This window comes from Xiphophorus hellerii, chromosome 18, assembly GCF_003331165.1.
Source record: "Xiphophorus hellerii strain 12219 chromosome 18, Xiphophorus_hellerii-4.1, whole genome shotgun sequence".
NCBI lineage: Eukaryota > Metazoa > Chordata > Actinopteri > Cyprinodontiformes > Poeciliidae > Xiphophorus > Xiphophorus hellerii.
The window spans coordinates 4,577,332-4,593,175 of NC_045689.1; the positions used below are offsets into that span (position 1 = coordinate 4,577,332).

Sequence of the window (15,844 nt, forward strand, 5' to 3'; positions counted from 1 at the left end):
AAAATTGCATGTATAGGAACGTATAGTTTAGCATATTTAAATAATTTTGGTGGAATACAATGTTTTAAAGTATGACATGTTTTGCAAGATACAACCAAAGATGCAATTTATTCACACACATTATGTATATATTCCGATAATCTCATATATACACACATACACACATGCATACTTATCTGTTGTGACAGTATTTACATATTCATTACATTTTTACACAATCTAATAGCCTTATACATACACACATATATATATATATATATATATATATACATACACACACAAACACATACTTATCTGTTGTGACAACAATATTTACATATTCATTACATTTTTACACAATCTAATAGCCTTGAAATAGTACAGTTTTGCAGAGCTTTTTTCTGGTGTTGCCTTTCTGCAAACCAAGACATGTGACTTTTGCAATGTGGTGCATCCTTATCTTCAGAAACACAGACACAACCAATGACAGCAAGTCAGAATGGTGATTGTCAATGCCAAATTGTGTCTCCTGAGTGTGTTCCCCAAGCTGGAAAACATCTTCTGTTCCAATGTCTTCACGGACTATGTATGTGACGGCGGACAGCTTAGGAGGATGGTTTGGTGAAGCACCACGAATCACCCTCTCTGCAGCTCTCACCACCTTCACTACGCCTTGTGAGGGAATCACTAACCCGCCATTATTTTTCAAAGTGAGAAGATGGTAGTTCTCATCAAATGAAGACGGTGTGGCATCTTGAATCAAACTGACTCGACATGGGTCACAGGTTAGTTTACGCAGAATCTGCCTCACAACAAATCCAGATATGTAAACCAAGGCATTTTCTACCAGACCACCAAACTTGGTCGGAAGATAGCTGTGGTCGTCCAGAATGGCTGAAATCCTAGCAAAATGACAGGGATGCTCTTCATTAGATTCAGGAGAGGACATTTCAACAGCAGACAGGGACACGGTGTTGTCTTGTGCTGCCACATTGCCAGTCTCACTGGGTGTAACCCCACACCGAACCATCAGCCGGCGGAAGATGGCCTGGAACTGGCATGCTGATGGGTTGTTATTCCAGCCACCTTGAATGGAATACAGGGATACAATACATGTGTTAATCATACGACATAACATATGAACACATTCATGAATATGGACTTCACAGTATATACTACCTGTACATAAACACACATATATCCCTTAAGGCTAACATTATGCACATTTATGAATGCTAATGAACTTTTAATAATGCACCTACTCTTTGAAGGTGAACTGGGAAGCTGAAAATTGATGGTATCACATCAGCTCTCAGTCTGACAATCTGACCTGTTTTGTCAAAATCCTCCGTTTTGAAATGCTCACTGCATAGTACAGATGAATCACTTGCAGTGAATCCATCCCTCCTCAAAGCTATTTCCCACCTCTTCCTCCTCTCTTTATCTTTTGGAAACCTTTAAAACAAAAACGTGATATCTGGGAGTGTGTACACAAAAACATTGTCCGAATGAGGTCCATGTTATTTGCAACGGTTGAAACTAAGGAGCCTTGTTGCCTGCTTAAGCTGAGCATTCAGAAAAACGTTACACTCACTATTTTTGATCTTCATATTTTAAAGAACATAAAACTCCAAATTTGATTAAAATTTGTTGATAATGATAATTAAACAAAGCTACTGAAATTGTGAGTAGGCCTGTTTGAAACATATTCCTGTCATCAAATCTCCGGCTGAAGACCGATAGCTAACATTTGCTGTCATTTCGCTGGTGGGCATAAATACAGTACAGTAATATTACATTCACAACATACTAACAATAATATGTCATTCTTACTTGTGAAAAGTTATCCCCCGGTCCCTGACATCAACAGTTCGTAGATTTAAACACGAATAAGCCGAGCAGAACTGAGGCATCTTCTGTTGTTTTGGTTCAGCAAAGTACGAGGGTATACCGCTCTAAGATGGCCGCCATATTTCCTGCGCCGGAGCGGCCAATGCGGCGTCTACCCTTATATTATGTCTATGGCTGCAGCAGCCAGGCAGAAGCTGCCTAACTGAGCTGCTGGTAAGATGCGCGCTAAAGCTACCTCTCACTTTTAATAATGTTTATATTGTTAAAAATAGTTCTCACAGCTTTTGTTTTGCATAAAAATATAATGTTAACTGTGTAAGTGTTTTTAAAAAAAACTTTGGTGTTGGTTAAAGTTAATTTGTTACGTTTATTAAGTTTGTATAAAGTTTCCCTCCAAAATGTGTTTGTTGGGCCGCAGGACTGTGACGGTGATTGTGTGTATCATACCTGGTGCTGAGTGTGTCCCACTGTTTTATAGGTATGTAATGGATACACAGATTTTTGTTGTAGTTTGATGTTGATTTGTACATGATTTTACTTTTCTTTATTCCATTTGTTGTTAATATATATATATTAAAAAAGCAGAAGCTGCCTAACTGAGCTGCTGGACTGTGACGGTGGTTTTATGTATCATACCCGGTGCTGAGTGTGTCCCACACTGTTTTATAGGAATAAATCAACGCAGAGCTTGATTCCTGTGTGATCCTTTCCACAACTGTTACATGGGCATCAGCCAATGAAAAGCAGCCCCTGTGATAAGGTCCATTAGTCGTTGCCATAACAATGGCTACTCTTCCTGGGGTCCACATCATAAAGAAAAAACTTTTGTAACAAAAATGGTTACACACATTTAACATAATATTAGAAACATAGCATACAAATTCATAAATGCACAATTAGAAGACTATATATAATAAAATAACAAAGCTATTTTAGAAACAGCATGTTTTCATAAGTGCACAATATAACACCATGTAATAAAATAATTAAACTCTTAAACGTTCTAATATTTATAACAGATTAAGGAAGTGAGTTCCATGTTTTTATTTCTCTAAAAATAAACGTAACGTGACTTAATTGTCCTTATGTGGACATGTGCTCTCTTGTGGGGATAAGCAGGTGCTTTGGATAACATGTGGTGCATTGTTTGTGATATTGGAGGGGGATGCTTTTCCATGGATTTGATTTTAGCAATATAGGTAATTGTCAAGTATTTAATCTGAACTTGTGAGAAATTCTGGGCAGGTGTCCCCTTGCAGGTTTTAGCGGCGTTTCCCAACAGGGTTTCACTGGAACGGCGAGTAGAGCTTCCTTCTTCCCCTTTCCCTTCATCGGCTCGGCACCATTCCATGGTTTCGAGGGGGTGACAGCCTGCTGGTCGCCTTTATCGTGCCACTGGTTTTTAAATAGCATAAAAACCCATCGCTACGCCTCCCGAAGACTAGGGTTGAGTTTGTAAGCTTCTTCGCTAGGCAGTTAGCGGGGACACACTGCGGGTGGTCGCTTTTGGAGTTTTTATTGTGCATTAAGTTGTCACTTGTCTGTCGTTATAAACCATGGATCAGGTTGAAGCTTTTAATGCTTAAAACCATCTTGGAGATGTGTGCTAGGAGCAGTTATGAACTTGCCTTGAGTGTCACGTGAAAATGTGATTGGCACTTTTAGAAATTTTAAATTTGTTTGATGTTGGGGTGCGTCTAAGCCTTGTCTAACCTCGTCTCCGTCTTTAATGATGAGTGTCACTAGTTTGTCTGGTGGGCAGCAAACGGATTTGTTTGAGCTTTAAGTTCAGTGTAAGGAAAAAGTGTGATTTGAGCCTGGTTGTGAAATGACTGTTCTGGTGGAGGAGTTAGCCCACGTTTTGTTTGAATCCCTTAAGAGTATGGTGCTGGACCATGCTGGGGTTGTTGTGGGTGTGACTCTCCATGTTTTGTTGGTCATTATGTGATGAGGAGAATCCTAGAGAAACTTTGTAAAGCAGTGATGTGACCTTTTGGTGTTGTGGAGATGTCGGCTCACTCTTGGTCGACGTCCTAATGGTGGGAGACCATGCAGTGGATAAAGTGGTTAAAGTGCATAAAAAGGAATATTTATTAACACAAACAACAATGGATTGTGGATGTCAGTATCAGTGGTTAAATGCAAATGCTTGGATGTGTTGTACGAATGCATATGGAAGTGTTGAAGTGCAAAAACAAAGACAAACGAGGGGAGCTGAGGCCTGGCAACAAAACACCACAAGCGTCAAGCGGCAGATGGGACGCCGAAGGCGACCCAGAAGGTGGAGACAGCCAGGTTCAAATATTCTGCGCTCCAAATCAACGGATCAGAAACACCTGCAAAGGGGAGGAGCACAAAGACAGACAAAAACAACACCTGCAGCCCAGCCCTTAAGGCCCAGGGCCGTAACACTCCCCTACTAGAGTTTTTACATTAATCTTGGTTCAACCACAGCCTGAGTTGTCCTTGTAAAAAAATAATAAATTTAGCTCATCCCAGTAAAAGTTTGAAACAAATTTTCACCCAATGATGAAAGTTATTAAGGTTCTTATGGATCCTGTTGGTCAGAAGTACTGGGAACGAGACTTCAGACTCCCCTCATTCAACTAGGACAGGGATGAGCAATCCTGGTCCTCGAGGGCGGGTGTCCTGCAACCCTGGTCCAACACACTTGAATCCAATAGGTGAATCACCTCCTAAGTGCAGTCAAGTTCTCCAGAATCCTGCTGATGACCTCATTACTGGACTCAGGTGTGTTGAAGTAAAGATACATCTAAAAGTTGCAGGAGACCGGCCCTCCAGGCCTGGAGTTGCCCACCACTGAACTAGGAGGTGGCATGAAGTTTATCTCCTTTGGCTGGTCGATGCATCCGATCTCCCGTCGCCCTCGACCTCTCCAACTCGCTGGATCCTGTTTGTGGTTGAAATGATCTTTAACAGACTGAGGAAAAACGATCAAAAACCAGAGAGAATATATAAATTCTTTGTCAATATTTATTTGAAGGCTTTACAGCATTTGGAGTCTCTGCTCACTGAACACAGTCAGGAGAAAGAGCCTCAAGCAAAACACAGCATATTGTTTTATAGGAAAGGTTTCATTAAATTCACACAGTTTAACAATCTACTTAGCTACAAAACTGACTGCAAGCATATGCATTTTCTTTCATAAAGCATATTAAACATTTAAGGATGTCATAAGAATGCAAAGAAGAAAATATTCTACAACTTTCTAATAATACAGAGTTCAGAGAAACAGCTTCAGAAGACTTTCCCATGAGCACATGCTTTACACAAGAATAACACTGTTATGCATTGATTCACTCATAATCATAGTAACTATAAAATGTTCCATCCCATCTGCAAGCTAAGCAGACATGTAGCCTGCATGTTTGTTGCTACATGTACTTGGTCTGCCAGTCACCAGAACCTCATTATTCACACAGAGAGATTTTCTCTCCTTTAAAAAGCTGTTGAAATACTAATTATATGCGTCCATGAATTTCAGGCAGTGAAGCTTGTTTACGGCGTATGCACTCTTTGTGTTGACTACGTAGTTAACTTTATCGTAGTAGGAGATCAGAGGCAGCTTGTTCACATCGTCTGATAAATTGGCTACCTGACCTTTGACCTCAAATATCCTATCATATGCTATCCTTGCAAGGTTGATGAAGATCAGATTTTGATGAAGTGGGTTTTCTGTTATATTTTGTTTGTTGAATGTTTTGTTTTGTGTTCCCTTCCTGTATAAGTTTAACTTAAGTAGGTTTAGTCCAGATACAAATTTCTGAATGTTGAACTTCCTTCCTGCTGCAGGAGCACAGAGACATTTTATCATAGATACATAGACGGATAGATTTCCAGGAGTCTGAAACATGTCTCTGCTCCTTCCTGCGGATGTGAAATGAAGATCATTTTCTCCTGGTTCCTTCAGACTGCAGTCTCCTCCTCTAAGCTGCCTTCAGCTCTGGATCCTTCATCATGATGGTTGTTTTCTGGTCCAGACTTCTGGTTTCTCCTGGCCTGGAAACAGAGGATGGTTCAGCTTCAATGCAAGAACTTTCCCAACTGAACACATCATGCATGATACATGCAGTACCTTAAAGTAGAGGAGCAGGACTGATCCCAGCATACCCAGCAGGACGACAACCAGTCTGATGATCAAAGCAGTGGGAGAGGCTGAAACTGAATGAAACAGATTCAGGATCAGCTTTCATCAGATGAGTCCAGCTAGAAAATAATCATATAGACCCTTGTTTTCATGCTGCCTGTAGATCTGATCATGAACATTAATATCATCAATCCTCCTCTCTGACCTCATGAATGAGGCAGACAGCTGCTGGTTCACCTGAAGCAGAACGTTTCCTGATGGACTCCATGACTTTTCCTGAGACAGTGAGGTTGAGAGGCTGGCTGATAGAGGAGAAGTTATAGGAGAAAACGTAGACGTGGTAAACGCAGCGGTAGGTTCCATGGTGGGCGTGGCCAGCAGCAGAGGACAGGAAGAGGGCGGAGTGATTAACAGCTGGCAGGGTCTGGTTCTGAGTGTAGTTAGAGGTGCTGAAGATGAGCTGGAAGGAGCCGCCTTCATACTGAGGTCTGATGGAGCACATGATGCTGAAATGTGAGCCAATGAGGAGCTCAGACCCCTGCTTTCTGCCTGTGGAGACCCCGTCAGTGGAGGAAGAGAGGAAGATGAGCGGCTCAACCAGCAGACCTGGGAACGCAGAGGAAACACAGAGACAACTGGATCTAATCTGAGGTGGAAAACAAGATGGCATGAATGAGAAAGACACAGGAGCTGATCACAGACTGGTTGCCATGGTTACTGGCATGTTTAAACATGATTACTAGCACCTTTGTGATAGATCTTTAGTCTGTCAGTAATATTTAAACCAGTTTTAGTTTCTCTCTCCTCAAGGTTTCAGGTTCTTAGTTAAAGGTGACGGTTTCTCTGCAGACATCTGGAACCTGATGGAAGAAACATTTTAAAAGAAATAAATATGAGAGTTCAGAGTTACCTGAGCAGATGAATTCATGGCTCTGATTATTGTTTAGACCATAAGGTAAACAGTTCTTTAATGCAGATCCTGACTGGAAACAGTCAGACCAGATCCACCAAACTGGTCTCTCTGAATCTTCCTTTGAATTTCTTGCTGAAACAGCAGAACCACAGTCCAGTCCAGCACAAACTGCAGCAGCTGAGTTCATGTCCCAGTAACTAGACGAAACATCCACTGGTCTCCACTCTTCTTGATGTAACATCTCCAGTCTCCCGGCACATCGGCTGGCCTCTCCCACCAACCTGATGTTGTCTTGATGTGAGCAGAGACAGAGAGTTCATTAATGAAGGAAGTGAAGCAGTGAACAGCAGCAGGTCTGCAGATCCTCCTCTACCTGAACAGGTGAGTCCAACAGCTTGACCAGGTGAGCAGCTGTTTCTACCTGAACTCTTCCTGCTGCTGCAGTTCAGCAGAGCAGACTCACTGCCTTCACACAGGAACTCTCTGCTCCCCACTAGAGCCTCTGCTTCTCCATAGAGCGCCCCCTGGTGGACTGAAGGAGGCCCACAGCCAATCTCCCTGCAGACCACCTCTGCATCCTGCAGGTCAAAGTCTTTTTCACACACTGAGGACCACGACTGGTCGGTCTTCACCTCCAGTCTGCCTGAGCACCGGTTGGTCCCTTGAACCAGCCTGACTGAGTCTGTGGATGCAGAAAGAAAAAAGGTTTAAAATATTTCAGAACTTTATTTTTATAGATCCACATGGAAACATCTCTGAGTTTGAGAAAAAATAAAGGCCAAGAAAACCAAACTAGAAAAACTCAGAGCATCAAAGGTGAAGTGAAACCGACTGTACCTGGAATTTTATCATTCATTTTTATTTCTGCTGAATTTATCAGATTTTTGGGACATAAACATGTTAATAAATACAATAAATGTCAAACAAATTTTAATCTGTGAAAATGTTAATATTAAATTGGATTTAAAAATAAATGTGGCAATATGGCTGAACAGCGCCCCCTAGATCAGCCAGGCCAACAAACATAACAAACAAAAGGTTTTCCTGCTATTTTCACTAAAAACAGGAAGTCCACCATTTTGGATCAAAGTTAATTTTCTGTTAATTTTCAGGTTTTGAAAATGTCTGATTTCCTTGAACTCCTCCTGGGATTTTGATGCATCGACTTCAAAGCAGCAGAAATTAAAAGTTATTAAAATGATGAGTTTTTGTTCATCTATGTGGCTAAACTGAAAACTTTATCTGGATATTTAAATTATTTTAGTTTCTCTCTCCTCAAGGTTTCAGGTTCTTAGTTAAAGGTGACGGTTTCTCTGCAGACATCTGGAACCTGATGGAAGAAACATTTTAAAAGAAATAAATATGAGAGTTCAGAGTTACCTGAGCAGATGAGCTCATGGCTCTGATGAAAGATTTCATCATAAGGTAAACAGTTCTTTAATGCAGATCCTGACTGGAAACAGTCAGACCAGATCCCCCAAACTGGTCTCTCTGAAGCTTCCACTGAAGTTCTTGCTGAAACAGCAGAACCACAGTCCAGTTCAGCACAAACTGCAGCAGCTGAGTTCATGTCCCAGTATTGATCCCAAACATTCACTGGTCTCCACTCTTCTTGATGTAACATCTCCAGTCTCCCGGCACATCGGCTGGCCTCTCCCACCAACCTGATGTTGTCTTGATGTGAGCAGAGACAGAGAGTTCATTAATGAAGGAAGTGAAGCAGTGAACAGCAGCAGGTCTGCAGATCCTCCTCTACCTGAACAGGTGAGTCCAACAGCTTGACCAGGTGAGCAGCTGTTTCTACCTGAACTCTTCCTGCTGCTGCAGTTCAGCAGAGCAGACTCACTGCCTTCACACAGGAACTCTCTGCTCCCCACTGGAGCCTCTGCTTCTCCATAGAGCGCCCCCTGGTGGACTGAAGGAGGCCCACAGCTAATCTCCCTGCAGACCACCTCTGCATCCTGCAGGTCAAAGTCTTTTTCACACACTGAGGACCACGACTGGTTGGTCTTCACCTCCAGTCTGCCTGAGCACCGGTTGGTCCCTTGAACCAGCCTGACTGAGTCTGTGGATGCAGAAAGAAAAAAGTTTCTTCAACATTTTCACTGAATTTGGTTCCAGTTTGTTCAGCAAAGCTCCAATACAGAGCAGACTCTGTGTGGAGGAACCAACCAACTAGTGGAGAACGGGTGGAGAGGGGAGCTGGGCAGAGTTTTGTTATTTTTAAATCTACTGTTTAATATTCTTTGCACTTTTAGCATCTGCTTATACTGCAGGCCGGCCCTGGAGATGGGTGGGAAAAAAACTTAAGACAAACAGAGAAAATTACACTACAACATCACAAAGAACCTATGAATTATCAGTTATTAATATTTCATCCTTGTCTTCTACAAAGCAAATGTGAGAACAGATTTAATCACAGAATAATAGAAAACTATCATCTTTTTACACTTTAAACTTAATTTGTGGAGGAAGTTCAATATTTGATCAGCTTCTTCTCAATGACATTGAGGTTTTTATAACCCAGAATCTGCTCCACTGGTTCCCCTTTAATCTAATCAAACGTCATTAAATCACTAACCTGGTAAAAACCAGCCACTCTGTAACTACACTTTGATTCATCCAGAGAGTCTGGACTGTGTTGAGCTTTTAAATTTCACCCAGTTGCTGACGTTTGTCCATGACATGCAATGCACCAGATCCACACTAAGGAGTTTACTGGAAGTTTCCTGGGCTGTAAACATGTAGAAAAAATCAATTACCAAGCACTGTTAGATGGAATCACTCAATCAGGTTTACTAGCATATTGTGCACAATACAGAGAACATATAAGAGGATCAATAGTGAAACATTTCTGATTGAAAACTCTTTCAGGCAGAGACAGCAGGAGTTTTATACCAAGGCTGAGGGAGAGACGCTCTGGTTCTCATGCAGCTGCAGGAAAACATCTCCCAACCTTGTGCTTGCAACCCAAACAGCTTCATTTGGTGAGAATCACTAGCATTTAGAATGAAGACAATACAACCAGCAGATATTACCTTACAATAATTTGTCCACCACAAAACAGAGAAGAGCCGTTAAAGTTAATTCAATATTTGGAAGTGTGGCCACCATGGACTGAACTTCCTCCACTGCATTGCTAAAACTACAGAGACTATGTTTCTAAAATAACAGAAAATAAATCATCGTTCAAACTTCTCCTTCTGTTCGCTGATTGGTCCGGTAGAAAATCTACCAGAGTGAATCCAGGTGAAGTGGAAGAAGCCCAGACTGAGCTGGAAGTGAGAATTTTTTTACAGTGGAGTTGGAAGCAGAACAGGAAGGCAATGGCCAGGATATGAAATCACCTGAACAGACGATCTCTAGATTGTCGTCCTCATCTCTTTGTAACGACACCACAGATCCACAGTGGAGCTGTCTGCAAGCTCCAGCTGCTGATGTAAAGTTCCAGTTCCAGTTCCAATATTTCACTGGTTTCCAGTCTCCCAGATCCTTCTTCTCCAGTCTGCCAACACAGCGACTCCTTCCTGCTACCAGTCTGAGTTCATCAGACAGCGCTGGAAGAAACAACATTTCCATGTTGGGTTACAAAAAGCAAAGACAGATTTAGGATGTGTTGACAGGATCCTGTTGATCGTGTTTATTTTATCTTCTCTTGCTTCTTCCTCCTGTTAGAGGCAGAGCTATCATGGATGGTTCTGATCAAAGCATCTTTATGTTGGAATGGCCTAGTTAAAGCCCAGACTTTAATGTTATTTACACTCTGTAGTATGACCTGAAATGTTTCTTATTATTCACCTTTTCTACCCATTTATATTTTATGTCTTTACTGAAACCAACCAAAGTCAAATTCATTGTTTTTGTGTAAAAAGTTGTCAAATCCAACAGATTCTGATTCTGAATGCAGAGCAATCAGAATCAGAGCAGCTCATCTAACCTTGTAGATGAGCTGGTAGATAACTTCCATCGTAAAATTTCAGATGTCATTGATTTCTTTGCCTAAATTAAAGTGAAGGTCGTGTCTGGTAGGAACAAACCTCCATGGAAAAATGTGCAAACATTTAGATCTGCAAGACAATTTAGCCGTAGGGCCGAACGTAAGTGGAGTAAAACTCAACTTTGTTTATTATGAAATCTATTAAGAAAGACTGTGAAGCTATCACTCCACACTAAAACATGCAAAGGAAACATTCTTTGCAGAAATCATAAACAAAAACATGAACAATGATTGAGCTTTATTTGCCACAGTTGACAGGCTGACAAACCACCTGACCTGCAATCAAACTCAGCCTGCAATGAATTTGCCAAATACGCTGTAGAGAAAATTAAAAATATTAGAGGGTCAACATTCACTGCCACACAAAATCTAATATGGATGCTATGCCCAAAGATAATAACACCCACAACTTTTCTTCAGAAAGTCCTGCCTGTCATTTCATCTGATCTGATTCAAATATTAAACTCTTTGCTCTCATCAGGTTTTTTCCCCCAGCAGTTTTCAAACCACTGATATAAAAAATAAAACGATCTGAACAAATCATTACTGCAGAATTACAGGCCGATCTCCAACCTTTCATCCATCAGCTAAATTATTGAAAAGCTGTTTCAACAATTAACTCTGCAAAACAACCGAAACTCTGAGTTCCTTTAAATCTGGACTAAAAACCCAGCTGGTCAGATTTGCTTTAGAAACATAATAAATGAAACACTGAACAACATTTTGATGTGTAACGACGACACTTTGACAAAATGTACTGTTTACTGGTTTACTGTGTGGTGTCTTTAGGACTTTTTGTGTTTTTATGACGTAAAGCACTTTGAACCGCCTTGGTGCTGAAATGTGCTTTACAAATAAACTGATCGATTGGTTGATTGATTCTTTTTTTTTTTTTGTTTATTTGTTTATCAGGAGAACATACATACATTGATATTACATACATTTTGCAAAGCTTACATGACTTCTCCGATTTTCTTTTTTTTTTTTTTAACACACAACGAACATAAATCCCTGTACTGACATAACAAAAACGAGACCAAATAAGTAAAATTACATAAAAATAAAAAAAATAAATAAATAAGGGGGGGGATGAGGGGGTTGGGCGGCATTGAGAGCCTAAAAGGCAACAACACTTTACTCAATTGTTCTGTAAATTTTAGTCCCATGACATGATGGGTCAGTCACATCAAGATTATAAAGGCAGAAATTTTAAGTATGTCACAAAAGGTGCCCACTTGTGAGTAAATTTTGCTGAACTACCTTTCACTGTTAATAAAATCTTTTCTATCTTTAAGCATGATCTTACAGTATTAAGCCATTGTGAAGTAGATGGAGATATAGGAGATTTCCAGCAGAGTAAAATGCAGCGTCTGGCAAGGAGAGAACAGAAAACCAAGACCTCCCCCTGCAGGGGCGACAGATTAAGTGAGGTCCCAGGAACTCCAAAAATGGCAATTAGTGGATCGCTTCGGATCTGGATTCCAAAAACCCCTGAGAGTATGGAAAAGACATAGTTCCAAAATTTTTGTAAGCTCGGGCAAAAGAAAAACATATGACTTAAGTTGCAGGGAGAGGTCTGGCATCTGTCACACTGGTCCAAAATCGAAGGAAAAATTGTAGATAGACGGGATTTTGAGAAGTGGACTCTGTTTATCACTTTAAACTGTACAAGCTGTAATCTGGCACATGGTGTGGTTTGACGTATACTGAGAATAACTTTATCCCACCATGAATCAGACAGTTCAACACCCAATTCACGTTCCCATAGAGTTCTGGTTTTACCCGATGAATCGGGCTCAATTCCCATAAGCTTTCCATATATATTGGAAAGGGGTGATTTCAGATTGGGTGTCAAAACTAGAAGGTCGACCCATGGTGGATCAACAGGAAGAGTTGGAAAACTTGGGAACAACGAAGAAACACAATGTCTAATTTGGAAATAGAGAAACAGATGAGAAGTAGGTAGGTTAAATTTCGAGGACAACTCCGAAAAACTAAGAAATAGACCATCTTTGTAGAGATCTCTCATTGTACAAATGCCTCTCTCATGCCAAACTCTGTAGCCAACATTAGTGGTCACAGGAGAAAATAAAGGAATTTTTAATAACAGCATTTTAATAGAGGGAGACATAAATTTAAAATGGGACCTAAATTGTGACCAGATCTTAAGTGTAGAGAGCACTATAGGATTTGTAATAACAGAGGATAGTTTAATTGGTAGTCATGAATAGATAATTGAGGCAGGTGAAAAAGATGTAGAAATCGATTGAATTTCAAGTTTACACCAGATCAGATTAGGTGAATTTAGCCAATAAATCAATTTATGAATATGTGAAGACCAGTAATACATTGCAAAATTGGGTAAGGAAAGACCACCACTCGTGGTGAACTGCTGCAATAGAGAAAGCCTCAATCTGGGGGCCTTATTGTTCCACAAAAATGAAGAAACCATCTGATCGAGGGACTTGAAGAAGTGTCTAGGCAAGAATAGAGGGATACATTGAAATAAAAAAAGAAGTCTAGGTAGAACATTCATTTTAATAACATTAATCCTGCCAATTAGTGAAAGAGGGAGAGAGTTCCATCTCTGAAAATCTGATGCAATTTGAGAGACTAGGGCAGGGGTCGGCAACCTTTTCTATTCAAAGAGCCATTTGGGACCGCCTCCCAATAAAAAGAAAGCACTTGGAGCCACAACCCATTTTGACGTCATATAAAACCTACAGTATATGCTATGTACAAAAATTGATACTATGTTGCATTAATGAAATCAACAAACTGCTGCAGAGAACACAAAATTTTATTTCTGCATGTAACAAAACGCATTTTACTCTTTGTTTTGATGCTCAATTTCAAACAAAATACCCTCTGTCTATTTGGGTCTTTGTATTTAAGAAATAAAAATCGAAACTTACCCAACCCGCACTGAAGGCAAAATAGAAACAGAATGCAGTCACCTGTCCTCCTCTTATTCAGGAGATAAAAATCAAAACTTATCCAAATATTATCCACCGGCACTGAACGAACCAAGCAAACCAAAAAATGCGCAGTCTGCTTCTGTGTCCCGTAGTACGGAGCCCTCTAGGGGACATGGGGATTTTTTTTCTTTTGCGTTCCCTCGCAAAACTTTTGCGTTACCTCGCAATACCGTACTGGTCAGTTATGCAGCATAATTGAATACTGTAAGCCTTTCTTACGGTGGGCGCCGTATTTTCTGCTTTAATGGTTATGTGAGGTTTTTCCATAAATGTTAGTAGCCTATCTTTTTGTGAAATATCTGAAGTTTTATATCTTTTTCTTTAGGATAGAAAGGCACCACAAACCTACGATATAAACAGAAACCTTCCGTAAGTAGGAAAGAAATAAAAATGGTTTAAAGAGCTGCTTTCATTGCCGCTCCATCTTAGCCTTAACAGACATAAACATGCAGTAAAAAATACATCGATTTTCAATCAGTGTTTTGCACCAAACAGTTTTTATTATTAACAAGTTTTTATTATTAAAAACACGACAAACTAATGATGGTAAAGGACTTCACTGGATTAACTCGGGGAATCTCATCTGTCCGTGTATCAATCAGCTCCAAACCTTTTCTTTGTTCTGTCACAATTATCGATTTATTCCATTTTGATGATCAGGCTCCAAACTTTGCAAGGTCTGACCGCCCCGCTCACCGCTTCCTCATACACACAAAGCCAGTATCCTTCCATTCATACCTGGTGACGTCACTCCCACGTCGACACACCTAAGTGTCAAAGTCGCTGCTCCTGTCATATCAATAATTACTTATTTCATTTATATGGCTCTTACAGAGCCTCAGTGAAAACTTGTTTATTATTATTAACTGTTTGGAACGCAAACGTTTTGCGAGGTAACGCAAAAGAAAAAAATCCCCCATGTCCCCTAAGGGGCTCCGTACGCTTCAGCCTTCCGCATCAGCTCCGAAACGGCCTTTTTTCTCTCCTCTCCCTCGGGATATTTTTTTTTTAGCAAAGACAGAGTGTTTGCTCTTGAAATGTCTTTCAACATTTGACTTCTTGTTGTTTGCCAGTCTGTCGCCACATATTAAGCAGAAGGTGAACCAGTTTCATCAGCGGTGAAAGCAAAATGATCTGTCCACGTAGCATTAAATGTTCTGCCATCTTCAGAATGTTTCCTTTTCTTGGATTTATTCATGATGTATCTTCCAGGCAAGGATCAAAAAGTCAATAAATCAGTGCGCTAAAAAAACGCGGTCTGCCAGACATGTGGGGTTCGCCAGGAATGCCTGTCGCACATCGGCGGACATGACGTATATTTTGGGTGCTAAAAATGTTCAAAATTTTTGTTTTAATGTTACAAGTTTACCATAATCTTCAGATTTAGAAATTTATTTTGAAATGATTTTAATTCATAATTTTTTAATGATTTAATTTTAATAAAATATTCTATTTCCCAAAGTCACTGGGAGCCACAACAGAAGGATGAAAGAGCCACACGTGGCTCCGGAGCCATTGGTTGCCGACCCCTGGGCTAGGGGGGCAAAATTCTGAGAAAACATTGAGGGCAGAGTACGTGTAATATTAATTCCCAAGTACCTAAACCCTGAGGGGCTGAGTCTAAAAGGAATGTCAGGAAGCCCAAGTTCCAATGCCAATGAGTTTACTGGGTAGCATTCACTTTTAAGCAAGTTAATTTTGTAGCCGGAGAAAGATCCAAATTTTTCAAGAATATCCAAAATTGGAGGAAGACTATGTAAAGGATCTGAAACATACAAGAGAAGGTCGTCTGCATATAAGGACAGTTTAAGTTCAACACCAGAACGGATAATTCCATGAAAAGAAGAGAGGGATCTTAGCGCAGCGGAAAGAGGTTCAATGGCTAACGCAAACAAGAGAGGAGAAAGAGGACAACCCTGTCTCGTACCGCGTCCCAACGGAAAATAATCAGATTGGACGGAGTTGGTGACAATACAAGCCTGAGGAGATGAATAAAGTAGCTTGATCCAGGCCAAAAA

At 40.5% G+C, this 15,844-nt stretch overlaps 1 protein-coding gene and 1 long non-coding RNA gene across 5 annotated transcripts in view; both read right to left on the reverse strand.

Annotated features, from left to right (window-relative positions):
- Window positions 1-1,335: 1,335 nt before the first annotated feature.
- On the reverse strand, window positions 1,336-2,532 carry LOC116707620 (uncharacterized). Its single transcript, XR_004336527.1, has 3 exons — window positions 2,467-2,532; window positions 1,813-2,277; window positions 1,336-1,434 (listed from the first exon to the last, which is right to left on the reverse strand). It is a non-coding gene; the product is annotated as an uncharacterized LOC116707620 (long non-coding RNA).
- A 3,039-nt stretch (window positions 2,533-5,571) lies between these two features.
- LOC116737637 (scavenger receptor cysteine-rich type 1 protein M160-like) overlaps window positions 5,572-15,844 on the reverse strand; it is an 89,729-nt gene continuing 79,456 nt past the window's right edge. For 2 of the 4 annotated variants that reach the window (XM_032590932.1, XM_032590938.1), the window contains 5 exons: window positions 8,608-8,916; window positions 8,232-8,525; window positions 6,176-6,544; window positions 5,927-6,012; window positions 5,572-5,850 (listed from right to left, as the gene is read on the reverse strand). In XM_032590932.1, coding sequence (XP_032446823.1) covers window positions 5,758-5,850; window positions 5,927-6,012; window positions 6,176-6,544; window positions 8,232-8,525; window positions 8,608-8,916 — 1,151 coding nt within the window. In that variant the 3' untranslated portion in view covers window positions 5,572-5,757. The remainder of the gene's footprint in view (window positions 5,851-5,926; window positions 6,013-6,175; window positions 6,545-8,231; window positions 8,526-8,607; window positions 8,917-15,844) is intronic. The other 2 variants (XM_032590934.1, XM_032590933.1) reach the window with 2 other exon arrangements.